Raw genomic sequence first — 27775 nt, forward strand, 5'->3', positions numbered from 1 at the left:
AATCACTAAAACACAACAAAATGACAAAAATTCAGTTTGATCACTTATAGGTTCAACAGCAGTCAGAACCCTTTCTTAGAAAGCAACTGCCTGTAACAATTAGGAGGAGGTTTGGGAACGATTGGTCCAATATCCCCAATCAAACATCCCATCTGACCGGAGGAAAACAAATATTTATTTTGGGTGTGCGTTTGTGAGAGTTTATGCATGCTCATGCACGCATCTTTGAATACCAATACCTTGCCCCAGGCCAGAGAAAGAGTGAAGTTTGACAATTCACCACCCACCCACATATTACCATCAACTAAAAATGGAAAAAGATAAAGTCCTTGTACCGAAGCGTACCTCTATTGTGCACATGTGAAAAACCAGTTTAACATTTTTCCAGAAGGATTTCCTTGACATCTCAAAGGTTCTGCTCTCTGATTAACCACAATTCAAATCTTGTGGAGCGCCACAGTCTCGCGTGAGTGCTTTTAAAGATTTCTACAGTAGGCTAAAGAATGAGAATGATAAGAAATGCATGTCTTGAACACACAGAATAAATATAGCTGTTAATTCAAACAGCTTATCAATCAGTAACATGAATAACCCGAGCACTGAAAATGAATGAAGTGATACGTGCTAAACACAAACACTCCTATCTCAGTTGCATCTTCTCAAAGCAAGAAAATGTAAAGCAAGTACTTGTGCCACAAAACCCAGCGTGCATGTTTAAGAGTGACTGTTTCAACTGCTCTCCATATGAAGAGGCCTGCAGAGAACAAGAGCGCAGATCTATCAGGCTCTCTAGATCTATTCTTTATGGTAATGCATGTAGATATGAAACCACTGCGACAATTTCAGCTGCCGCTAATTTAAAACTCAAAGGCTGAATGCTGATGTTCAGATAGGTGGAAACAAGGACTATTCTCTGTGCTGTTTATTATGTCAACCCCCAACCTGTTCTACAAAACTAAAAGAAGACCAGGAGGAATCAAATACACAATTTTGTTTTCAAAGCAAAGCCTTAGTTCACACAGGATCACTCATATTTTGCGACTCGGAATTAAATTAGCATTTTCAAAAAAATCGAATTATTTATGAATGTGTTTTATAATTTTACTTAAACTGGATTTTTTTTATATTTTGTGGCTTATTACAACTTATTGAAATAAATGAATACATACATACATAAATAGAAACAGTGGTACTCAAAAGTTTTGGGTCAGTAAGATTTTTTATTTATTTTTTATTCATTACCTTTATTCAGCAAGTATGCATTAAATTGATCAAAGGATCCTGAAAAAAAAAATGCAACAAGTTTCCAGAAAAATGTGAAGCAGTGTTAATAATCAGAAATGTTTTTTGAGCGGCAAATCAGCATATTCATAAAGGATCATGTGACAGTAGGTAATGTATAAGTAATGATGCTGAAAAAAGAGATTTAAACACAAGAATAAAATACATTTTACAATATATTCACATAGAATATAGTTATTTTAATTTGTCAAAATATTTGACAATATTATGGCTTTTACTGCATTTTTGATCAAATAAATGCAGCCTTGGTAAGCAGAAGAAAAAAAAAATCCTCTCCGAATTTTTAAATGGTAATGCATAAAATATTGATTAATTTTTCTTTTTTTATGTAATGAGAAAAAGCATTGAGATTTACCAAACAGTTATTTATACAGTTTAGCAGTTATTATACAAACATAAAATGCTACAATTCACTGCTCTGAGTCAAGTATTCCAGAAAACCATGTTATAAATAGTTTAAAATGCATATTCATCTCAAATATTGTGACATTTGCTTTAAACAGTGACAAAAAGTTCAAATGTTAATATATATTTAAGACTAAATATGCAAAGTTCTTCAAATTTCATACATAAAAAAATGTCACAATATTTTAAGGTCTGGTTCTCACTTATTATTATTAACTAACTATGAACTATGACTTTTGCCTCGGTAAACTCCTCATTTGCAGCTTACTAGTAATTAATAAGGCATGTAAAGGGGTGTATTTAAGGGATCTAAAATATGGTCTTTCAGAATAAGGCATTAATATGTACATTATAAGTAATAATAAACAGCCAAAATGCTAGTTAATAATAAGAATTGGTCCTGAAAATAAATCTACTAAATGATGAAACTGATTTTTTTGATGAACATGCCAGGACAGTGTGTCTCATTAATCATCGGAGGTTTACTTCATCACTCTAAAATAAGCGTGTGGTTATTTTCTTTGTTGTGTTCCTATGGAGGAAGCACAGGGGTGGTGTACTCAGATTCCTCATTAGCAAAGGAGGAAGTTGTTCGGCTTCTTGTGCAAGTGCCCTTAATCTTGCCACTGAGGACCTGGGTTTCAAGCACCCTAGCCACAAAAATCGATACAAATTACTGGAGTGTCACTAATGACTCAGTGAGCTCTGAAAAAAGCCTTGCCGTGTGGCTAATGAATTGGGCCGCTGCGGCAAGAGCTTGCACAAATGAACAACAAAGAGAAACACGTCTGATGTGTGTAGTGGATGCGGTCGTATAAACCTGACTAAACAATGTGTCACGATATGATACATGTCACAATACAGTATATATGCCATGATAGAGTGCAACAACAGTGCTCCATTCATCCCATTCTCCATTAACAATTTTTAACAATTATGTTTATGTTTTAAGACAGAATGACTATGATCTTTGCAGTTGTTATGCAACAAAATACACTTCTTTCAACTTATGGAAACAGCTGGAAATGCAATAAAAAATCTGAGCAGCAACCGCCTACTCCTATGAAGCACTGCGAATAATATAATTGAGTCAGTCTCTCTACAATCTCAAATGATTTATATATTTATTTATATGGGAATATTTTTGAATGCATTTACAATATATTGTATTTTGTCCAATATACTGTATATATATATATAAAAAATCATAATAATCGAACTAATCGATTAAATATTGTAAGATAAGGAGTCATAATATGGATCGAAATTTATCAGTAATACCTGTAAGATTTTATGATGTTTTTTATAGGTCTCAAATTATTTGATCAAAAATACAATAAAAACAGTAATATTGTGAAATATTATTACAATTTAAAATAACAGTTTTCTATTTGAATATATTTTAAAAAGTAATTTATTCCTGTGAAGTAAAGCTGGATTTTCAGCATCATAACTCCAGTATTCAGTTTCAGAAATTATTCTGATATGCTGATTGGCTACTCAAGAAACATTTATTATTAAACATTTTTTGTGGATTTGTTTATTTTTTTCAGGATTCAGAAAGTTCAAAAGAACAGCATTCATTAAAATAGAAATCTTTTGTAACATTATAAATAAATAAAATGCATGTAAGAATATTAAATCATTTTATAAATAAACGTTATGAATGTTTTCACTTTTGATCAATTGAATGCATCCTTTCTGAATAAATATATTAATTTATTTAATAAAACATTTGAATGGTAGCTTATGTGAGAGATGGTATTTGTAGTAAAAAGTATTGGAAGTATTGAGTTTTTGTTTGTGTGCAGAGCTGTGCATAAAACAACATCACCATAAACAGAGACTGCTACTTGCTGAAAACCTACACTGTTTTGAAAAATCTCATTCCATATTATTAGTTTCCCCTAATGCTGCTACCAAAGCTGACTGGATAAAACAACCGGAGGAGAAATGAAAGCTGCTGAAAAAAGAAAGAGAGAAATAAAACCAGCAGATGTGTGTCCTGTATGCCAGTAAGAAGCTTTATTAGCCCTGGCTCTCCTCGCCACCCCACACAGGTCATTTGCTGGCGGTTGCGGGTCCTACCTTAGTTAAGGATGAGAGGCGAAATCCCTTGGCCCTGTCCTTGCCTGCGTTCTGGTTGAGGTAATTGCCCACGGCCAGAAGGTACTCCAGCACGCTGACAAATGAGTCACAAGCCCACAGCTGCTGGCACATGCGGATCTTCTGGATAATCAGCTGCAAGACAAACACAGAGGCCAGAACATGTCATCTCCAACTAATCGAACCGCAAACTTTTCCTGCCTCTCACTTAACAGCCGTCAGCACTTGAGCGCAGCCGGATTTCTCAGCGGTCCTGTTGACACAGACCAAGCTTGTCAAGTGTGTATCAGAGCCGACACAGGAAGTGCTTTTATTTATTATTTGAAGCTGGAAGGAAAATTCTTGAAAGGGGTTCTTGATGAAGTAAGTACAAGGTACAATCAACGACTACCATCCATCAATAAGGCATTTATAACAAGAATGCATGACAAGTACACATGCTAAATCAAAACTCTGGAATGTTATTGTGTATGACTGATATTACAGAAAACAATGCCAGTGAACTACAGTGGATGATCTATTGGCACAACTTCAAGTCAACTGTGTAAAAAAATAACAGTTAGTTAATGCAGTAAATTAATGCCAATTAATGATGTTGTGGAGTCGTTGTGGAGATTAGCCTACAATACCAGTGTTCTCACAAATAATAGTGACTCACAGCCGATAAGTACGTTTTCATATTTAAAGGATTTGCCCCTGATGATTCAAACGCAAGTTTTGAGCAGTGTACAGTAGCGCTTGTTTGTTGTTTCTCTGATCGAAAATGCAGACATGGTTCTATGTTTACGCGGCGCGATGCAACGCAATGCATAAAAAGACAGTATAAGTCATTATAATCAGTATTTAAGTCTCCACTGGATGCTGCAAATGCCTCATTTGTAATAGGTTTTATTGGTTTTGTCTCATCGCACTGGGACACAGCATCACTGTATGTTGAGGGGCGTAACATTTCCTTCACATGCTTGAGGGAAATTCAGCCAATCACAATGCACTGGATTGCTGGCCAATCAGAGCACACCTCGCTTTTCAGAACCATGAGTTTTGTAAAAATCTACACGTTTCAGAAAGGCGAGGAATAGAGGAACAACAATAATGTACAGTGTGTGGAAAAGAATGTGTTTTTTGAAGCTTAAACTGCATAAACACATTTCATTACACCAAATACAATTTTTTTTTTATATTTTAGCAACATCATATGACCCCTTTAATTATTTAATAAATAAATGATAAATAAATGAATGAACAAACAAATCTGTAAAAATGATTTGTCATTTAAAATAAATAAATAAAGTGGGCTCAGGCGTCTCTCAGCTCAGAAGAAACATTTTAGAGAAGAAAGCATGAATTAATTAATTAATTAATAAATAAATCTTCACAGAACAGCATTTAAAATAACTTAAAGAATGAATTAATGAATAAATTAATCTGTGAAAAATTATTTTCCATTTAAATATTCAGTACAATCAAAATGTGAAAGTGGTTTCATACAGTAAATAATAATAACGATAAATAACATCATCAACAACAACAAATAATAATAATAATAATAATAATAATAATAATAATAACAACATTTAATTATATTATTATTATTATTATTATTATTATTTCAAACAAAAAAAAGTGTTTGCAGATCAGATAACAAGCAAACAAACAAATAAATGCTTCATAGGTCACAATGTAAAATAAATAAATCAATACAAAAATAAATGCTCCAAGCACTTCAAAGGTAACAATATAAAATCATTTAAAATAAAGAAATGTTTAAATAATAAAAAAATAATAATAATAATAATAAAAAAATAAAATGTTTCTAAAAAAATAAAAAAGGTAACATTGATTTCATGCTACAATGGTTTCACAGGATATCACATCGGTGTATAGACAGTGCATTAATACCAAATGCATAATATTTGGCAGCTGTCTAGAAATAAAACAACAGATTTAGTCTGATAAATTGCATTTGTGAACACTAAACTCAGTGATACAGACTGAATGTGTTATATTCCCAGAACCACACTGGATTACTTCCAATTAACTTCACCAAATAGATACACCATATTCATTTAGACAGTCTGATTAATATTCCTATTAATACCACAAGAAACAAGTTTACTCTACTCTTGGGAAAAGCCCTTGTGATTTAGCCAAGATAAACAAGCTAGGCTGAAAGGTATTGTGAGCTGCTAGCATTAATTGCTGAAGCTGTTTACATTATTAGTTATTTTCCAACCTGTATAAAAATCTGTGCTGTGTAGTACAGAGCAACCGGGAAAACAGCAACCAAAGGAAAAGCTTGATTTGACATCTATGAGACAAACCGTCAGACCATATGCCCGTCTGTTTCCATCATAACCTTGACTCTCGCACAGAGCCTCTACATTGCCTTCGAGCCCTCTGCTTGATTTCTACCTGGTGATTCACACCCTTAAACACTAATTTGACCAAAGCTAGCTATGCTAATCAAGTCCCAGTGGGCAGAAACTTCAGCTAAGCTTCTTTCCAACACTCCAAATGAGTGATCTTCTTGCATTTTTTACTAAAACTCCTTAGTGCATCGCATGCTCTCTGTTTACTAAAAGCTCACAATGCCACAAGGAGTTAGCATTCCTCAGACAGCTCTGAGACAAAGCACAACACACCTAGAGAGCTCTTCAGAATTCGCCACTCTAAGCCAGACCAATTTTCCACCCTAGCACCCAGCCTGTCAGATGGTGGGTAAATCCGCCTTAATGTTACAGGTTTAAAAAGTCAACCATGTCAGACAATCCCATGGATTTAATGGCGGCGGTGGAAACAGAAGCCTGGCTACCTGTTTGGGAACTCTTAAAAATGGAAGACCTTTTGCGGGGTCCAAACTGAATTACACTATAACATTTTTAGAAACAGATAGCATTGATCTTAAAAGGGTAGTTCAGACAGAAATGATCATTACTCCTCAGGTCATTCCGAAACTGTCTGCGTTTCTTTCATCTGTGGAACACAAAAGGAGGCATTTCGAAGAACTACAGGCTCCAAACTAGGGCTTGGAAAATAAATCGATGCATCACGCATCGAGAAATGATTCTGCATTGATTCTGAGATTTTCCCAATGCATCGTGATTCTTTCTTGAATCGATTCTGAGCTTAGTTTTGAACAGCAGATGGCACTGCATGCTTTAGGAACACCCGTACTCTGCTCGTTTCCAAATCCTTACAGACATTTGAACCTAAAATAATCATTCATAAAATTCGAAAAGGTTGAAGCAAATTACAAAGGTGTTCACAGTGGGCTGTGCTTACATTAATCTTGCATCATAAAAACATTTTAAGATGAAGTGAAATTACATGACTCAGCCGAACGCACAAGAACTCTTTAGCACTCTTCTTCATGAGCATTTGAGTGTGCGGCTAAAAACTAGATTAGAGCGCCATCTATGCCGGCAGCCATATCACCCTGGAGCCCAGGACCGGTTTCCCACTGAAGCTAAGCAGGGCTGATCCTGGTCAGTACCTGGATGGGAGATCTCCTGAGAAAACTAGGTTGCTGCTGGAAGAGGTGCTAGTGAGGCCAGCAGGGGGTGCTCACCCTGTGGTCTGTGTGGGTTCTAGCGCCCCAGTGTAGTGATGGGGACACTATACTGTCAACAAGCACCGTCCTTCGGATGAGACGTTAAACCGAGGTCCTGACTCTCTGTGGTCATTAAAAATCCCAGGATGTCTTTCGGAAAGAGCAGAGGTGTGACCTCGGCATCCTGGCTCAATTCGCCGATTAGCCTCTGACCATCATGGCCTCCTAACAATCCCCATACCTGCTGATTGGCTTCATCACTCCGTCTCCTCTCCATCAGTGAGCTGGTGTGTGGTGGGCGTTCTGGCACACTATGGCTGCCGTCGCATCATCCAGGTGGATGCTGCACACTGGTGGTGGATGAGGAGATACCCCCTGACTATGTAAGTATTTTGAGTGTCTAGAAAAGCGCTATATAAATGTAAGGAATTATTATTATTATCTACTGTTCAAATCTAAGCTCAGAATCGATTCCAGAGGAATCGCCATGCATTCTAAAAATCTAAGAATCGATCCACGAATCGCTTCTGCATCCATTCATCGTCCCAACCCTAGTCCAAACACAACAAACTTGGACCCCATTGACTTTTATTATATGGACATCTTTCAATTCTCATTTTCTTTTTCCACAGAAGAAAGGAAGCCATGCAGGTTTGGAATGACATGAGGATGAGTACACAGCTGTGTTTCCATCCACCTATTTTGTTCACCTATGTTACTCAAAGAAATGTTAGAAAAAAATTGCTAATATTTGCTGACGTCATATCATTACAGACTGCATGATAGTGCCACAGCATATGTCTGATCAGGGTGATAACTGCCATAGACATTGATGGGGGCTAATCCCCCAATAATTAGAAATCTCAAAAAAATATATATATACTCAAATATTGCCTATTCGAGAGAGAAAGAGAAATGGAAGATGCGTGTATTCGTATGGAAGTAAAATAATGACTTATATCTTTGAAACAAAAAAGCATGCTGAATAGCACTAACTGAAAAATAATGCATTGCATTAACAGTACTTGCATTTTAATGCCTTGAATTTCCAGGGCTTGCATTGTTAGGTCCTGAAATTTTATATAGTTGTTCATTTAAGCTGAACAATTCAAAATATTTCACACACCTTTTCATAATTAAAATTCAATAATTCATATTCATGTTCCAGAATTCACTTCCAAAATATTAAATCCGTTAAAAAATACTATGTATAATATTCTACAGGCAAATTTCGGTCCATTTTATTTCACTTTCCAAATTCGCTTCCACAAATTCAGTGGTTAAAATCCGGCAGATTATTCGCCCTTTCACATCCGGGAGCTGCAGGAATAGCAGTAGAGCACAGAGGCATGATCTCCATCTCCTGTCAGTCGCTCACCAGCAGGTGGTGCAAGCGGCTTCTGATGAAGACCAAAGCAACAGCTGGATTAAGTCATACAGTTACAAAAACTGTTCTGCAGAAATTAAGCAAGCGCTAAGCAGAAGTTTTGATTATCAGAGCATGTGGAAAAGCCGATTGTGCGTAAGTTTATTTCAACATCTTTGCTGTTACCAATTAAGCAGCTTTCATAGGAGATTATAATGGTGTTTTACCCAACGCTGAAGTACAGAACTAGCGTTACATCTAAGGAAGACATGCTTTCGGTTGTTTAGTTTCCGTAACTTTGTGTCATGGCTTGTGTGTGGCTGTGCTGTAATACTGGGGATCCCTCACGTCACACTCCAGGATTCCCCAATGACGAGTAACGCTTCTCAATCAATTAATACTGTGATATAAGACCTCAGAACTCAGAATACATTTTATTGATTAACATTCATCCCATTCTTTTTCATCAGTAGTATTATTTGTGATTTGAATTTTGTAAACGGGAGTTCCTCTTTTGAGGATATAAGCCGAGCTTCATGGGCTTTCACTTTCGAATTTGCGATCTTGTTGTCACATTTCACAAGAAAAGATAATTGTCTGTTTTGCTTACATCTACACACATTTCACTTTTCACTTTCACGAAGACTTAAACAAAAGATGGATTCATTGTGTTAAAAAGAACAACAACAATAAAAAGTCAGATAAAATGACAAACTAGCTTACGAAACGTTTCATAAAAACAACTACAAGATGAGGCATGGCATACACCATGCTTTAGACTATTTTATATCAATCAATAAATTACAGAACGTTGAGCAAACACTGAGGAATCAAATATAAAAAATAATAGTAAAAGAGAGCCTTCATAGCATAATGTGCAGTAAACAATGAAGACAACAAGCTTTTCAAATTGAAAACTAAAAGAAAAGTAAAACTAAACTTGCTGTTGGTGATGGTGCTTGCATGTTTTTTCCCATAAGAATACCAAAATCTTCACCTTCTCTGGTTAAGCTTGATAACCATCTATCATTTCCTCAATATAAGTGCCATTTTTGCTGCGCGCACCTTGTGCTCGTGCTGACGCGGTGCGTATTAACCAGGCTCTACACTCTAAGCACTGCACAGTTCAAACAAGTAGAGCGTTTTCCTTATGTTTTCAGTTTCTTTTAGAATTAACTAACTAACAATGATCATCAAGTAATTTGTTACAGTATTAATTTATTTTATATAATTTATTTTATATAACAATGTACAGTTGTTTTTTTATGTTAGCTCAGTTCAATTAAACAATTTTAACAGATAAAACTTTTGAACTTTCAGTATTGTATTTAGTAAATGTTGAAAATCAACAAAATGTAAGACAACAGTAAGTATATTTCATTGTCAAGTGGAACTTTATGGTAAAATGTTACAAACATTTTACATTACGAAATTAAAACAGGTTGCAAATGTCATTTGATGCTGTCTTTCAAACTTACTAAACAGCATTACATGTGGCCCAATCAGCACATTTACTCAAAGGGCTCATGTATATTTTGAAAAAGAGATCAGACACGGTGATGTCATCAGATCTAATGGTTTTAAATAAATAAAAAATAAAAACAGATATATCTAATTTTACGTTTGATTTCATTTTACTAAATAAATACAAAAATCCTCATTTGAATACTTCTGAACACACTGCAAAATATGAGGTTCTGCCTCAGTGTATTGTCTTGTTTTCCAGCACAAAGATTCTTAAATCAAAATACACAGAGAAACAAAACTGACAAAAAGTCTTATTTTCTGTGAAATTTGTCAAAATGAAGCGAGTTTATGATTAAACATTATATATGACATTTGAGGTCAGAAAAATAAATATAATTTAAACAGAAAAATAAATGTCATACCCCACTGTCATAATATTTGTTCTTGTTTTCAGTACTTAATTTGACTCATTTTCTCAGAAAACAAGACTTCAAAATGCCATTATACAGAAAACAAGAATTAATTAATTCTACACCAAGTACATCTTGATTTAAGGATGTGTACGTGTTTAAACTGGAAAATAAAAGCTGAATACTAAAGAAGATATGCATTTTAATTTTTCTTCAGTGCATGCGAGCAACATTCTGTGCTGCTCTAATTGAAGACCTTTTTGAGGTAGAAGGGTGTGTGAAGCCTGTTTAAGACCTGCCGAAACCCTGTTTCTCATGACTGACACAGAAGTGTGAGTGATTCAAATGACTGCTGCTTCCACCAAGCACAGCAAGGTGGACAGAACAGCAAAATCGGCTATAATAGCTCTCAATTCCCCGAGGCGAACAACGTAAGCCCTCTCTGACACCCGAATGCTGAGTCAAGCCGATTTCGTTGCCGTATAACACCCATAACCTCTGGAAAAATCCCAGACGCATCCGTGATCCTGACCTCCACACTTGCTGGCTTAAACTTGCAGCCGGTATATAATCATCTGTTCACACAGAAAAGCTTGTGAAGATGAATGTCACATCTTTGAATCCCAATTCAGAGCACAGAGAGAACTGAACATATGACAGAAAGGTATTCAGTGGTGCAGAATAGAAGAGCACGGTGAGTACAGATCAACTCATATAGAAAACTTTTGAGATGCACTCAATGTACAAGAGGGATTTCAGTGTTTTTTTTTACTCACAGGTAGAAAAGCCTTCAGAGTGCTCTTTGGGTTACATCTCTTCCTGTCTGCCACTACCTCTCTCTAACTAATAAATAACTTGAAGGAAATTTGCCATTAGAAACTCCTTCAGCCCACTCTAAGTGCTGATTCGTTGCGAACAGAACCCCTGTGTATTAATGCATGCTTCTTTTTTTCACATCAGGTCCATTTCATTTATTTTTTCTGAGCACCTGCTGTCTGCCAAGATTATCTTTTGCATTAGTAAATGAGCTTTTTATTCTTTCTCTTTGTTTTTTTTTTTTCATCTCCGTTCAGCTGTGCCTCGGGAGCCACCTTTGCGAAGCTTCAATACTGATTTCCTCCAGGCGTACTGTGAGACTTGAGTTCACATGAGATTGTTTTTCCATAAACAAACTTTCATTTTCTTCTTCTGTCAATCATAATCATCAGTGCGGTGCGGTGCTAACTGCTAAATAAAATTCCAGCGTGCACACAAACCTGCAAATTATCACACACATATGCACAAAAGCTGCTTATTGTAACTGGAAAATAATAATGGATGCCTCCAAAAGAGCCTCACTTTCTGAAATAAATGCATTCTATATTGACGACTTATTCTGAATGTGCCCGATCGGTAAGCAATTCAGCAGAATTCAGAGAAAAAGAGAGGTGAAAAGCAAGAGAAACAGAAGCAGGCCGACACAAACATGACTGACAGGTGCATATGAGGTGTTTGTAATGAGAGTCTGACCGGTGTGAGGTCCTCCATACAGATGGGCAGCTCTCGCAATGTGAGCAGCAGGTCCAGACGGGCGCTGAGGTTAGGGATGTTGCACATCTGAGGAAGAGGTGATATATCATCAGACGGCTTGGATAATGTCAAGATATGACGCTATAAACATTATATATAACTCAGGTTATTACATTTGGGTAAATCTCACAATGCTATGATTATTTGTATGATATAAAAAATTTGCAACATTTAATGTATAAATAGCTGGTGTAAAAATATTACTGTGCAGGTATGGATATAAGTACTTTATCATTTAAAGGGATAGTTTACCCAAAAATGTAAATGATGTCATTAATGACTCACCCTCTTGTAGTCCCAAACCAGTGAGACCTCCGTTTATCTTCGGAACACAGTTTAAGATATTTTAGATTTAGTCCGAGAGCTCTCAGTCCCTCCATTGAAGCTGTGTGCACGGTATCCATGTCCAGAAAGGTAATAAAAACATCTTCAAAGTAGTCCATGTGACATCAGAGGGTCCGTTGGAATTTACATTTTTGAATCGAAAATACATTTTGGTCCAAAAATAGCAAAAACTACAACTTTATTCAGCATTGTCTTCTCTTCCGTGTCTGTTGTAAGACAGTTCAAAACAAAGCAGTTTGGGATATCCGGTTCGCGAACGAATCACTCGATGTAACCGGATCTTTTTGAATCAGTTCACCTAATCGAACTGAATCGTTTTAAATGGTTCGCGTCTCCAATACGCATTAATCCACAAATTACTTAAGCTGTTAACTTTTTTAATGTGGCTGACACTCCCTCTGAGTTAAAACAAACCAATATCCCGGAGTAATTCATTTACTCAAACAGTACACTGACTGAACTGCTGTGAAGAGAGAATTGAAGATGAACAACGAGCCGAGCCAGATAACGAAAAATAGACTGACTCGTTCACGAGTCAAGAACCCTTTCTGTCAGACGCGTCTGATTCGAGAACCGAGGAGCTGATGATACTGCGCATGTGTGATTCAGCGTGAAGCAGACTGACACATCTGAACCAAACTGATTCTTTTGGTGATTGATTCTGAACTGATTCTGTGCTAATGTTATGAGTGCGGGTAAACCGAAGCCTTGAATCAAGGGCAATCATCGCCAATGACGTCATAACGTTGAGCGCAAAAGAAACGGTAAACCGTTTTCTTCAACCGGTTTAATGAATCGAACTGTCTGGAAGAACCGGTTCGCAGAAAAGAACCGAACTTTCCATTACTACTGGTGATCCGAAAACCGATGCAACCGGATCTTGACTCGTGAACGAGTTAATCATTTGTTCATTATCTGGCTCGGCTCGGTGTTCATCTTCAGTTCTCTCTTCACAGCAGTTCAGTCAGTGTACTGTTTGAGTAAATGAATTACTCCGGGATATTGGTTTGTTTTAACTCAGAGGGAGTGTCAGCCACATTAAAAAAGTTAACAGCTTAAGTCTTTTGTGGATTAATGCTTATTGGAGATGCGAACCGTTTCAAATGATTCAGTTCGATTTGGTAAACTGGTTCAAAAAGATCCGGTTACATCGAGTGATTCGTTCGCGAACCGGATATCACTACACTGCAGAGTTTTGAACTCTCTCACAACAGACACGGAAGAGAAGACAATGATGAATAAAGTTGTAGGTTTTGCTATTTTTGGACCAAAATGTATTTTGGATGCTTAAAAAAATTCTAACTGACCCTCTGATGTCACATGGACTACTTTGATGATGTTTTTCTTACCTTTCTGGACATGGACAGTATACCGTACACACAGCTTCAATGGAGGGACTGAGAGCTCTCGGAATAAATCTAAAATATCTTAAACTGTGTTCCGAAGATAAACGGAGGTCTTACGGATTTGGAACGACATGAGGGTGAGTCATTAATGACATAATGAACATTTTTCACATTATGCTAATGTAAAATAGTTTTTTGTTTTGTTTTGTTTTTTTGAGCCTTACGCTAGACGATAGTAGTTAAACTTTCATGAAAATAATGACACTTTAAAAAAAAAAAATGTCTTTACAATTTCTAACTTTTACCTTTTGATTTTAGGATGAAATATTACAAGTTTTGTGTAAATCAGTGATACACATATTTAACAGGTTCCTGCAGATATTGACTGAAATACAATCATAATGTATGCCCTCAGGTTAGATACACACATATATATTTCAAGTTAAAGACATTTATATTTTAAGTGTTTTATGTATTATGTATCTCTAATTTTTTGTGTCCACCACTTCCGGAGAGGTGTTCCAGTAAAAAAAAAAAAATACATTGTGGAAGGCTCATTATGCAAGAATAATGTTTGCTGAAAACCATGAAAAACTAAAATCTCTTGTATAAATCCGATCCTTAAACCTTTCGAATGGACTGGCGCTGTAATTAATGCATCACAAAAGGCATGTCCAGGGCCTGTTATAATTACTAAAGATTCCTCTCAAACACTAGACAGCTACTGCTGAATTCTCTTACAAAATCCCTTTATCAAGTCATGTGGTTCATTTGTAGTGTGAAGATGGAGGTTAAGAATTCAAACCAACAGCTGTTAAATGAAATCCCCTCATGGATTTTTTTACACAATGGGGATCAGTGCACTTGAAAATATGGATGTGCACATAAGCCGACCAAGGCGACTGACTAGATGTCCTAAAATCTGTAGGTAATGAGTAATGCAGACTAATATACATCAGGGATTCATATGATAATCTGCATATGATAGCTGTGGTCGCCAAATCACAAAATCTTGAGGGATGCTTTTAGAAAATGCACAGTGATACTTATTAATGTTGACAACAATATCTGGAGGAATCTCAAAAAGCCTGTTAAGAACTTGTCAGAGACATATTTCACCTCAAAATGAAAATAAATTATTATTCAAATTCCAATTATTAATTTAGAATTATAATATTTTCACGACATCTCAAGCAGTTTTCTCCAAACTGTTAGTATCATCAAACAATGATACTATTAGTACAGTATTTATGCATCATATATTTAAAAAGTGTATACATCATAGAAATATAACTTGTTGATTTATACATTGTTGTTGTTTGAACAAATGTTTATTTTATTTTAATATAATACATACTAATTGAATATTTCATTATGTATTATTTGCATAGATTTAAATTTAATATAATTTAAATAAATTAACGAATAAAAATATATATTATTTTCATGACAATCAAATATTAAATAATTTATATATATATATATATATATATATATATATATATATATATATATATATATATATATATATATATATATATTTATATATGTGTGTGTGTGTGTGTGTTTATATTAAATATATTTTAACAAAATATAAATGATTTAAAGCTTGTTTTTATGAAAATAATGTGATAATGCAAAAAATCTAAATATTTGCATACACATTTAGGCTTTTAATTGTACATGCTTTTTTTGCAATTAAATTTAGAAATAAGATAACATTTAATCTAATAATCAAAAATTGCATGAAAAATATCATTCACATCACGTAATCGACCATGTTATTTCAGAGATTATGTGTGATGTCAGTGTGAGCCATGGCTTTACCTCCATCATGTACTGGTCCACCACATGCAGCTCACTCGGGTCTCCTTTGTGAGATTTATACATCTCAGTGTCATCTGGGGTGGGCATGTATCTGATGAAGAACACCACAAATGTAAACATGGCAAAGCACTGAAATGCCAGCCCTAATTTCATTTTACATCGGTCCAAACTCTCTGCTTCATTAATACTTCATATATGCCCATTTTAAGCATGCACAATTCTAAAAGGATGTCTCACAACCCTTGTTTCTTTTTAGCCTAGCAAGCCTATTTTCTCCTCTGAGATTGCCTCGTTTTCTCTTTGCATCTCTCCTTCTTGTCCTCTGAAAAGGGTGCATGCTACTCTGATTTCCACTGGCCCGAGGATCAGGGCTTGATTAAAAGCCAAGTTGCAGCCAGCTTGTACAAAGTGCTCAGGTAGTTGATGCTCTGGCTGTTCCTGAGTTGCATCCTGTTTGAACCCGGCTCACCTCCAAAATGGACCTGTGTTCAGGTCGTTTTAGCATGTTTCAAATCCATACCACACTGACTATTTCATGAGCTCAAGGATGCTGGATGGAGAAACCACAGCCACCTACCATTAATATTGCAGCTTCTGCTGGGACTATCCCAGTTGAGATTGCATTCGGAAGCCACACTCAGATATTGGTTGCATTTGGCTAAATAAATATAAATCTCTCAGTAGGTACATTAGATTATGCCTCCCGCATGCAGATCGGACTCCAGCAGTCATCTAAGGATGCTTCTTGCAGACAAATGTGGAAGAGAAAGCATTTTTCCAGCTTCCCTCTGGGCAACTCAATAGTTTCCTTTTCCTCAAATTCATCCAATAAAAGTTTCAGAAGCAGGCTGTTCTGTTAAGAGAGCCTGGCATATGCTCTTTTATATTAGCATTAAAGAAATGCTGTGGTGTGTTCCTCAACATGAACTGCTCGTGACTTCCCGCGGTCTCCGTGGTCTTCATTAGATCTGCCACTTGAGTATCTTACAAAACAGACTGCACTCTGTTCTTTCGCATTGAACTGTGGTCTCCACTGCTGTATTTTCATTTATATTTTATAAAAGGGTCTCTGACAAATAACATGGACACCAGTCTTTTTTTCAAGCATCAACTTTTGAGGTTAAAGGAATAGTTCACCCAAAAATTAAAATTTGATGTTTATCTGCTTACCCCCAGGGCATCCAAGAGGTGACTGTTTCTTCAGCAGAACACAAACAGAGATTTTAAAAACAAACCATTGCAGTCTGTTAGTCATATAATGCAAATGGATGGTAATTATGCCTAAAATATACAGTAAAACAAACAAAAAAAAAGAAAATATACACAAACAAAACCAAATTAATCCCTGAGGCTCATGACAATACACTGAAGTATATAGACACAAAACAATCTGTCTTATAAGTGCATTACCGCCACCCAGGGCCAGCTCTAGGTTTTTTGGTGCCCAAGGCAAATTTGTAATTCTGCAATTTTGCGCCCCATCCAGCAGATGGCGCCCCAGACAGGCCGCCTAGGGCGCCATTCTGCTGGATGGGGCGCAAAATTACAGAATTAAAAATTTGCCTTGGGCACCAAATAACCCAGAGCTGGCCCTGGGTGGCGGTAATGCACTTATAAGGCTGATTGTTTTGTGTCTGTCGGCAGAGCCGGCCCTGCCGCCACCCGTCTCTCAAATTGACCAGTGACACTCTATCTACAATCTCAATTAGGAGTGTCAATGATCCACTTGAGAGATAGGTGGCGGTAATGCACTTATAAGTGTGCAATCCACTGTAAAGCAAGAAGAAGAAGACGCCTCATCCAGGCTGTGTTCTGAGTAGGGGCTCATACAGTTCCGACATTGCAGTGCATCAGAGGTAAAAAACTTTTATAAATACTGTTCAGTTTCTTGCACAGACTGATCGTTTTGTGTCTTTACACATCAATGTATCGTCACAAGCCGCAGGGTTCAATTTGGTTATGTTTGTGTATGTTTTTTATTATTTCTTATTTTAGCTGTGATTCCCATCCACTTGCATTATATGACTGATAGACTACAATGGTTTGAGTTAAAAATCTCAGTTTGTGTTCTACTGAAGAAACAAAGTCACCTACATCTCGGATGCCCTGGGGGTATACAGATAAACATATCTGTGTGTTTTTCTTTCTTTCTTTTTTTTACTGTTTAGTTTAGACTTATTACTGTTTGAACCTTAACAGTCTTAAAAAATAATTACTTAAAGCTGCAGTTTGTATGTTTTGCCTCTTTGCCACCATCTTTGTTTGAAACCTGCAATTGCAGTTATTTGTGGAATTATTATCTTTATTTGGTTGTGCACCGACACAACTCCTTAGTGCCGATGAATCTGTTTTGATGTGCAAGATAGACATTTTCACCGGATATTGTCAGGTTTTGTATCCAGTAGTAAATCTCCATCACCTGCTTTCAGATGGAGCAGCATTTACTACACAGAGCCGTATAGTTCACTGACAAGCTACATGAATAAATGCAAATGATATTTTCAATATTACGAAATTTTGCTGCAATGATAAAGTTGTTTGCGAAGCTTTTCAGTGAACTATGAACATTATCAGGATCATGTGACACTGAAGACTAGAGTAATGATGCTGAAAATTCAGCTTCACCATCATATGTATAATTTGCATTTCTAAAACATATTAACATGCAAAACAGTTATTTTAAATTGTTGTAATATTTCACAATATCATGGTTTTTACAGTATTTAATTGAATTGTATACCATTTATAATTATGTGATCACTTTTAAAACAATTCTGTGACCAAGATGGAAAGAAATTTTTATTAAAATTTTTTTTGTAAGGAATCTTTTTTAAGACTGTTAAGTTTTAAACAGTGGAAAGCCTAAACTAAATGTTAATAAATAATAATACAAAAAATAAGTTTGATTAAATATAGTGGCACTTAAATGGACAGTTAATACCATTTAACCATAATTGTTGGGTAATTTTCCCCCAAAGAAGATTTTCTTTTTCCTGAAAATGCTAACTATCATTCGCATGGACTTTGTTGACTTTGCTCAGGGTATAACAACTAAAGAGGTTAGATCAGCTCAAATGAGTCCTATGACCAACCAGTTCCACAGCCTGTGCTAAAGGAAAGAAAACTATTTGGCAAAAAGACTGAATCCTGGATTTTGTGATTAAATACAGTAGCATAATGAGAGATTTACAAGCAAATTTTGAGCAGGAAAATCAAATATTTCAGCACAGTTAAAGATGTACCAGACCAGCATAAACTACCTTGGATCAGCATGAAATTCATACATATTCCACACACATTTTTAAACTTGACTTAAGCTGAGAAGCTGTCTTAGAAATGTGGCGCTCATGCCAAGAAATACTGAAAAAAAGCAGCAAAACATGATGTCTGCACGTGTTTATAAAGAAACAATGAATCAATCAACAACCCTACTACACATACACCACCGCTTGTGAAGAGATGAACTACTGTGTCAGCTGTGGAGTTTGGCAGGCTGCTTTGTCTCCATGTAACTCTTACCTCCTGAGAGAGGCAATATGCTCGTCAGAGAGACCCCCTTCCTCTTCATTTATAATCAATAATTTGTCCTTGAGCTCTTTTGGATGCACAGGGAAACTTCTGAGAAAAATATCTGTGGGGACAACACATAATAAAGTTACACACACACACACATACATAAACGTTCAGTCTTGAGCAACACTTGAAACAATCTCTGCTGACAGCAATTCTTCCCACCTGCGATGAAAAACTCCAAGCGCATTTTGAAGACAAAAGGGTGGTGTGCTTAATTACCTCTCTCTACATAAACCAATGAGGGCCAGATGCATGCTGATTTGCATTGTACAAAACCTGAATTGATGGGAATTTAATTTTACCTAATAAAGCTGGCTATGCTGAAGTTGCAAACATAAAAAAGGAATGAGTAATGGGTGCCGTGGTGACTGGTATGACGCTCATTACGGCAACATATTCATACTTTGATTGAGCTGCACCAGGTTCAAGGGTACAATTACAATGTTAAGTCTATTTTTCCTGTTTGCAGAACCTGGAACAAATGGAATTCACTCTAATAAGAAAAGAAGGGTCTTGCACCCCTTGATATTATTTTATCTCAGCAATAAACCCAGCAAGAAAATCCACATCTCAAGATTACAACCATTACCACTTTGTAAAACCTATGCGTTTCAGAAAGGTGGAGCATAGAGGAGCAACAATAATGTACATTATGTGTAAAATAATGTTTTTTTTTGTTTTGTTTGTTTTTAGTTTCGTTTTTAACCTTAAACCACATGAACACATTGCATTACACCAAATACACAAAATAATGTTATTTTTAGCAACGTCATGTGACCCCTTTAAGTCTGGAACTCATGGACATCAGCAGAGACTGGGATTCCTCCTTTGTGATGCTTTGCCAGGCCTTTACTGTAGCTGACTCCAAATATTGTTTGTTTGTGGGTCTTTCTGCTTTAAGTTTTGTCTTCAGCTATTGAAATGCATGCTCAGTCAGGTTGAGATCAGGAGACTGACTTGGTCACTGCAGAATATTCCACTTTTTTACCTTTAAAAACTCCTGGGCTGTTTTTGCTGTATGTATTGGGTCATTGTCCACTTGAACTATGAAGCTCCATCCAAACAACTTTGCTGATTTGGCTGAATCTTTTTCAGAAGTGGTCTGGCTTTTTTATATGTTTTTTGTTTGGCAAATCTGGCCTGGTTTGCACCTTGTGGTGAAGCCTCTGTATTTGCTCTGGTGAAGTCTTCTCTTGATTGTACACTTTAACACTGACACGTCTACCTCCTGGAGAGTGTTCTTCTCTTGCCTGGATAAGTTGTGAAAGGGTTTTCTTTACCACGGAGAAGATCCTCGGATTATCCACCACTGTTGTCCCATGCAGACGTCCAGACCTTTTTATACTGCTGAGATCACTTTTTTTTTCAGAGAGTACCAAACTGTTGATTTGGCCACTTCTAATGTTCCTGCTATCTATCTGATGGATTTGTTTTGTTTTTGAAGATTAAAAATGATCTGTTTCACTTGTATGGAGATATCCTTTTGACCACATGATGTGGTTCAGAGAAACCACTTCCAAATGCAAACGGCACCCTTAGAATCAACTCCAGACCTTTACCTGCTTAACTGATGTAGAAATAATGAAGGAATAGCCCACATCTGTCCATGAAATGGCTTTTGAGTCAACTGTCCAATTACTTATATTCCCTTGATAAGGAGATACATATTAAAGAGCTGTAATTCCTTAACATCCCACTGTGATGAGAATACCATCAAATTAAAGCTCAGAGAGTGAACTATATATAACTTATATAACTTGATCATGTTTTAGTCAACAGCTAAAATAATAAAAATTGTGCCTGTGTCCAAATATATGGACCTAACTGTATATTATTTAATTTTAAATTGAGTAGTTTTGTAGAATGAATATATATTTTCTGGCATTCCAAAGTTTGGAATAAATAAGATTTATAAAATAATAATGATAGAATTTTCATTTTTTGAGTGAACTGTCCCTTAAAGACTCATGATTACATGAAGAAAATGACATTCTTAAAATACACTAACATAGAAAACAGTTATTTAAAATTGCAATAATAATTCACAATGTTACTGTTTTTATTCAGCAGAGTCCTCAAAAGTGTCTGCTGGCAGCAGATTGGTCTTTAAGTTTATCATATTAAGACATACACTTTTTAAATTATATAAAGACTCCAAATAAGTAGTTGAACAAAACAGACCTGTTAAAAAAAAATGGTAAACTGTCTCACACCATCAACCACTGTACCTAACTAGGCAGCTGTCTTTTAAAGCAGTATCCTAACCAGAGTAACCAATCAAACAAGTAACCACACACAAATATTGGATAAAATAATCAGATGGTTATTGTGATTTACTATATTTATTTATAAGTTTATTTGTATAGGGACAGTACAAAAGAGAGTATAGCAAAAGCAAATTTGCATCTCAGGTCCCTAGAATGCATTATGCCTATTGCAAGTGTTGGAGAGTAATTAGTTAGTTAATTACAAAATAAATGTAACTGTAATCTGTTTCAGTTATTGAGAATAAATATGTAATTAAATTATAGTTACTAATGAAAATGTTACAAAGGTTGTTACATCATAATATTTTCTGTAAAATCTAGAATATGTGGAATAATATAAATTTTGGATGTGCTTGATGCCATTTGAAGGCCTTTTAGTAAAGCAATGCAATTCAATTCTCTCAAATATAAAGTTTCCAACATCTGAAATGTTTCTTGAACACCAAATCAGCATATAAAAATGATTTCTGAAGGATCAAGAATGTGAATTCATCATTTATTTTATTTATGGCAATGCTTTTTCATTATTTGAATGACGGCCTAAAGTGGAAGCTGTCCAATATTCGTCCTGTCTGCCATTCATATTAATTACTTAAATCACTTTTGTAACTAGCGTAAGAAGAAAATAAATAAATAAATAAATGATAATGCTAATAATTATGCCTATAAACTAGGGCTGGGCAAAAAAATCGAATGCGAAATTGACTCCAGAAGCGGCGTTTGCTACACAACTGACAGGGTACATAAAAATCACATTCAAAATTGCTGGTGATTCATTGTCGATTTTGAATGCAATTTTGTGTAGCTTGTCAGTGAGCTACGGCTCTGTGTAGTAAGTGTAAAAAAAAATAATAAAAAAATTATATATATATATATATATATATATATATATATATATATATGGAGAAAGATAGATACATACATACATAGCTTAGATAACTTATACAGTGAAGATTCATTAATTTACACAATGTATTTCTTATTTATTGTACTTTTTTTGTCCTATTGCTTGTAATTATTTTCTTGTTCCTCTTTCTTCAATGACTGTTTATTTATCCCCAGTGAGCTTGAGTTTTTTATATATATATATTTTTTTTTTATCGACATTGGTGACAAGGATTATTGAAATTCTATGGTATCAAAGATTTTAATATCGTAATATATATATATATATATATATATATATATATATATATATATATATATATATATATATATATATATATATATATATATATATATATATATATTATTATATAATTATATATTTAATATAATAATATTCTTTTTAAAAGAAAAAAATAACTATATTGTGATGAATATAATTATCATGATATAAAATTAATCGTATCATGATGCAAGATTTTGGTCATTATCGCCCACACGTATTTTTATATATTTAAAATGTTTGAGGACTCTGGCTATTTTATATCTACCGTCCAAACCTGTCATTGGGGAAACACCGTGCACAGATCGTTAAATTATTTGTATTAATTTTATTTTATTTTGATGCAGTCTCCAAACCACTTATATATTTTATTTTATATATTACATTTAAAATCAGTGCTGTTTTTAAACTATTAATACGAGATTTCCTAAAAGTAATGTATCGCACGGTAAACATCAATAAGAACAAGAAATGTATCTTGAACATTAAATCAGCATATTTAATGATGGTGAAAATTCAGCTATGCATCAACATATATATACAAATTACAGAAAACAGTTATTTTAAATTGTAATAACATTTCAAACGTTGACTATTCTTTCTGTATTTTTGATCAAATAAATGCAGCCTTGGCATAAGAAAAAAAATAAAAAATACAAACCCCAAACTTTTGAACAGTCATGTGTGCATAATGTTTTAAATTACTGCTTGTGTTTGCCACTCACCATGTTTTGGATCTAAGATAATAATATCACATACTCTATATTCAAATAAACCTCACTGAGTGATGATTTGTAATCGTTTTGTTTATTTATCCACAAGAGGGGGTGGAAAAGTTTAGCCGAAACTACTACTTACGGATGGAAAGCTGATTCATGATGATAAGACACGGACACGAGTGCAATGCACAATCTCATAATTCCTTCATCTGTATTTTCAACACATTGCCATCCACATGCACAGCAACTTTAAGCTATGTCTGCTACAGTGTCTGTGCCTCTGTGGAATAAAGCTACATGGTAATGAACCCAGCTAAGGCATTGCATTTCTAACCACCGGTTTGTTGTGTAATGCTTCAGCGAAACCCGTAAAGATACATAAACAATGTATCCTGTTACAATACTGATGTGGTATATGACGGGACAATCGGGATGGGGTAAATCACTCAGGCATTTCCTTCACATCATGCAAGAGCCCCTACAAGCTGAATCACCCCGCTAGTCTCTTTTCTTTTCCATGCAGTCGGGGGAGTTTTCTGGCTGAGTTATTACTGATCAACATGCAATATTCATCTGAGGAGGCATTATCATTTTGCCGAGCTCTATAGTCCTTTGCCCCTTCGTGTTAGACTGGCTGAGAGATAAATTGCCTGGGGGCTGCTCTGGGCCCTGATTGCCTGCCGCCGCAGCTTGTCAGAGACAGGGGAAGAGGAAGAGGACACTTGGAAGGGAAGAGATAGCTGACACACAGGCTAGTAAGGGTGCCATGCATTTTTCATACCGCCTCCCTAATTGAGGCACCTGCGAGAGAAACTCAGCCGTTTGCTTGCTGCCGGTGTTATTGTTGTCGTTCAGCTTTACAGGGATTCGGCTGCTTTTCAAATCCAATCTCTTTTCTTCCCCAAGCAGACAAGGCCTTGATTTACCTCTCTGTGAAGTGCTCAGGTCAAAACAGAATGAAAAAGTGGTGGAAATGTCTACCTTTGCATGTGCAAGGTAACGGTAACCCCTTTCAACTCACAATTTAGTTTAAGTGCACTTTGAGAACATAAAATGTTGGCTGTCTATTAGAATCCAACAATCAAGCGCAAAAACGTGACGTCAAAAATCTGTATAATACTTCTAGGGATGGTTTAAATATTAACAGCCAAGATCACAAAGACCTACTTCTATTTGCAAATCAGTTTCATCTTGTAAAAAGCATTACAATGCTTCTAAAGCTATTCTAAGTCCACCAGCAAAGCAACATAACGTAAGAAATAAACAAGGTGCTCAGAAATAACAAGCTTAAGAGAACATCAACATACTTCTTATGTATGACAAAGCTTGGCTTCTGGGAAACAAGCATCAAAGAGTTGTTTTCAACAGAACACTCGAAACGCAGTGTGATGAATCAACATATTCCATGCTTTAGTATCACTTAGAGGACACAGAAATATTGCAGTAACTTTTTTTTTATGCTGCAATTTCCAAGCAGTCGATTTGTCAGTTTAATGCAACACTGCCACCTAGATGTAGCTTGTGTGACACGTTCAGATGTCAGCATTGAGCTTTTATCAGGTTTTCTGTCAACTGTTCCTGAGCATTTTTTCTATAGGTGCTTAATTTCATTTTCAAAGGATGTTAAATACCCCATCAAGTATGGTCAAAAAGTCTGTTCCATTTTTCCAACTCAATACATTTTCCATTTCACATACCAGCAGTGTAAGTAAAACTCAGAATTTCAATCATCTGTTCCAGTGTTATTTTAGTATTATAGCATTTATTCATATTTTGAATTAGTTTTATTATTATATTTTCAGTTTAATTTCTTCATCATAACATTTATTTGCTTTAATTTAAACAAAATGCTAAATCTAAGGTTTGTTTCTAGGTTTAAATGTATTAAAATTTAAAATTGTTACAAACCTTTATGAGTTTTTTTCTTCTGCTGAACATAAAAGAAGATATTTTAAGAATGTTGGTAACCAAACAGCTGACGGTAGCCATTGAGTTCCATAGCAGGGACAAAAATACAGTAGTCAATGGCTACCATGAACTTTTAAGATACCAACACTTTTCAAAATATCTTCTTCTGTGTTCAACAGAAGAAACACACTCTCACGGGTTTGGAGCAATTGGAGAGTGGGTACATTTCATTTTTCATCTCTTTAAATTAGCTCTTGAGTCAGATTTTCAATGTTCAATCTCAGACTTTTAGGCTTACGATACATCAATTAAATGTAACTCAAATTACAATATTTGCCCGTCTGCCTGGTAAAAATCCTGCACACCTTTCCTGATAAGTCACAAAATTCGAGCTAAGTATAAAACAAGACTAACAGTGAGGTTTGCCTTAGTAAACACCTCTAATAAATACATAAGCATAAGAGTAATCGGTACGGCTGTCTGCTAAAAAGCTTGCTTTTTAATTCATAGTGTGTTTTCAAACTTGAAAATCTATTGAGGACCACACTATGCACAAATTGTTTTGTCAGATCTATTGTTATTCAAAGTCAACCCATGAGAGGTTTTTCTCTGTTGCTGCTCTAATCCTTCCACAGAGATCAATAACCCACTCACCATGACTGATTCCACAACTTCTACAACAAATACACCATTTATAACGAGCAACGGCCTGACAATCCTCCTCAAGAACAACATAAGGCCTTGATCCTCTTTATTTACAGCAATAGTTTGCCTGAAAATGAAAATCTGCCATTTACTCGACCTCAAGCCTTCCCAAACACTTTTTTAAAATATCCTGGTTGTGATTTTCTATATTTCAACAGTGAAAGGGTAGTTTTAAAGATTTTGGCTAATGGCCTGAAAGATCAAAACCTCATATTGCTGGATAAAAGATTCAAGAGAACACAAAAAAAAGTATAAATACTTACTGAAGTTGTGAGCGATCTTTGAGTTTAACATGATTTCCATAGTACTGATGGACTCTGATCTGGCAATGCGTGCCGTGTCTTTCACTCCAAACAGCTCATACAAACGCGAGGTGTCAATGTCAATCTTCCTGGGGTTCCTGCAAGACCACATCGACTTCCCTATCTGCAAATACATATTTACATCAAGACATTGCCATGAATGAAAGTGATCTTCAGCAGGCGTAAAAATGATCACATATTAGAAAACAGATTTTTCACTGATGAGACAACCAAGCTGCGTTTGCAATGTGCAGTGTTGAATTACTCTTTTTGGTGAATTCATAAGCAAACAACATCATCACACAGACTTAACAAAAATGAGCCTCATGTAGGGGCTTTTTTTCACCCAAAATAAAAATTGTAATTTGAATTTTAAATCCAATTTTTGTGTCAAACAGGGTTATTGTAGTTGACTAAAACTTAGCTGAGTAAATATATATATATTATTTTTTAAGTTAGTTTTATTGAAATAATATTTCAGAATATTACTGTTTTAGCAGCCTTAAGGGCATAAGAGACTTCTTCAAATACATGCTCATACTTCATAATTTTAAATAATTAACAAGCAATTAATTTAACAATTCTGATATTGTGCAAATCCTTAATGGTATTTTATTAATGGAATTTTGATTGACCCAGGGTTATTAGAGTTAACTACATCTAAAGCTAACACTATTCAAAAACTTTTTCATTACTTTAAATAAAATAAACGCTGACCGAAATAAAATATACATTACATTAAAAAAATTATAACTACACCTGGAGCCCTTAGAAAAAGTAAAAACAGAAAGCGTAAGCTGATACCTTATCCTGAGCCACCAGGTCCCAGTGAAAAGCTTTTGTCCTCTCTGAAAGCGGCTTGGATTTGATGGGCAGCGGAGGGGGCAAAGGGGCAGGAGGGACAGGACCTGGCACTGCTGATGGCACAGGCAACGGCGGGGGCAAAACAAACGGAGCCGGTGATGAGCATGTGGCTTCTGGTGAGGTCACAGGCACTGCTGAGGGCATCCGGTCTGGCTTGTGCACAGCTCTGTTCTGTGCTGTAAGGGTTGGCTGCGGTTCTGCTTCTGATGCTTCCAGGGAAGCCGTTTCTGGGTCTGGTGCTGCTGAAAAAGCTGCAGGAACAATCGGGGATGTTCTGGGCAAGCGTGGTCTCAATGAAGGTGGCACCGGTGGAGGTGCAAGCGGCTCGTGGTTGTCCGGAGTCTTACTTTCTGACTCTGTAACATCCTTGAGATCTTTTTCCGGGGCTTCATAGAAGTGTTCAAGATGTGACTTTCTTTTCCAGTCCACACATAGCTGTTTGATCGCTTTGACCCAGGCATCTCGCTCATTTTTTATAGCCTCTGGGGTTATGTGGTCACTTTTTGGTATTCGGAACCTGACAAAGACAAAAAAAAGAGTGTTGTTGAGTAACATTAAGTCTCACAATCTTTTACT

The 27775-nt window shown here is 35.7% G+C and overlaps 1 protein-coding gene across 1 annotated transcript in view; it reads right to left on the reverse strand.

The window, feature by feature from the left end:
• LOC128011215 (uncharacterized) overlaps positions 1–27775 on the reverse strand; it is a 39042-nt gene that overhangs the window by 6493 nt on the left and 4774 nt on the right. The window contains exons 7-12 of the mRNA XM_052593394.1: positions 27140–27716; positions 26297–26459; positions 19213–19324; positions 15694–15784; positions 12116–12202; positions 3796–3948 (exon numbers count right to left, since the gene is read on the reverse strand). Coding sequence (XP_052449354.1) covers positions 3796–3948; positions 12116–12202; positions 15694–15784; positions 19213–19324; positions 26297–26459; positions 27140–27716 — 1183 coding nt within the window. The remainder of the gene's footprint in view (positions 1–3795; positions 3949–12115; positions 12203–15693; positions 15785–19212; positions 19325–26296; positions 26460–27139; positions 27717–27775) is intronic.

The sequence above is a fragment of the Carassius gibelio genome, chromosome B23 (assembly GCF_023724105.1).
Source record: "Carassius gibelio isolate Cgi1373 ecotype wild population from Czech Republic chromosome B23, carGib1.2-hapl.c, whole genome shotgun sequence".
Taxonomy (NCBI): domain Eukaryota; kingdom Metazoa; phylum Chordata; class Actinopteri; order Cypriniformes; family Cyprinidae; genus Carassius; species Carassius gibelio.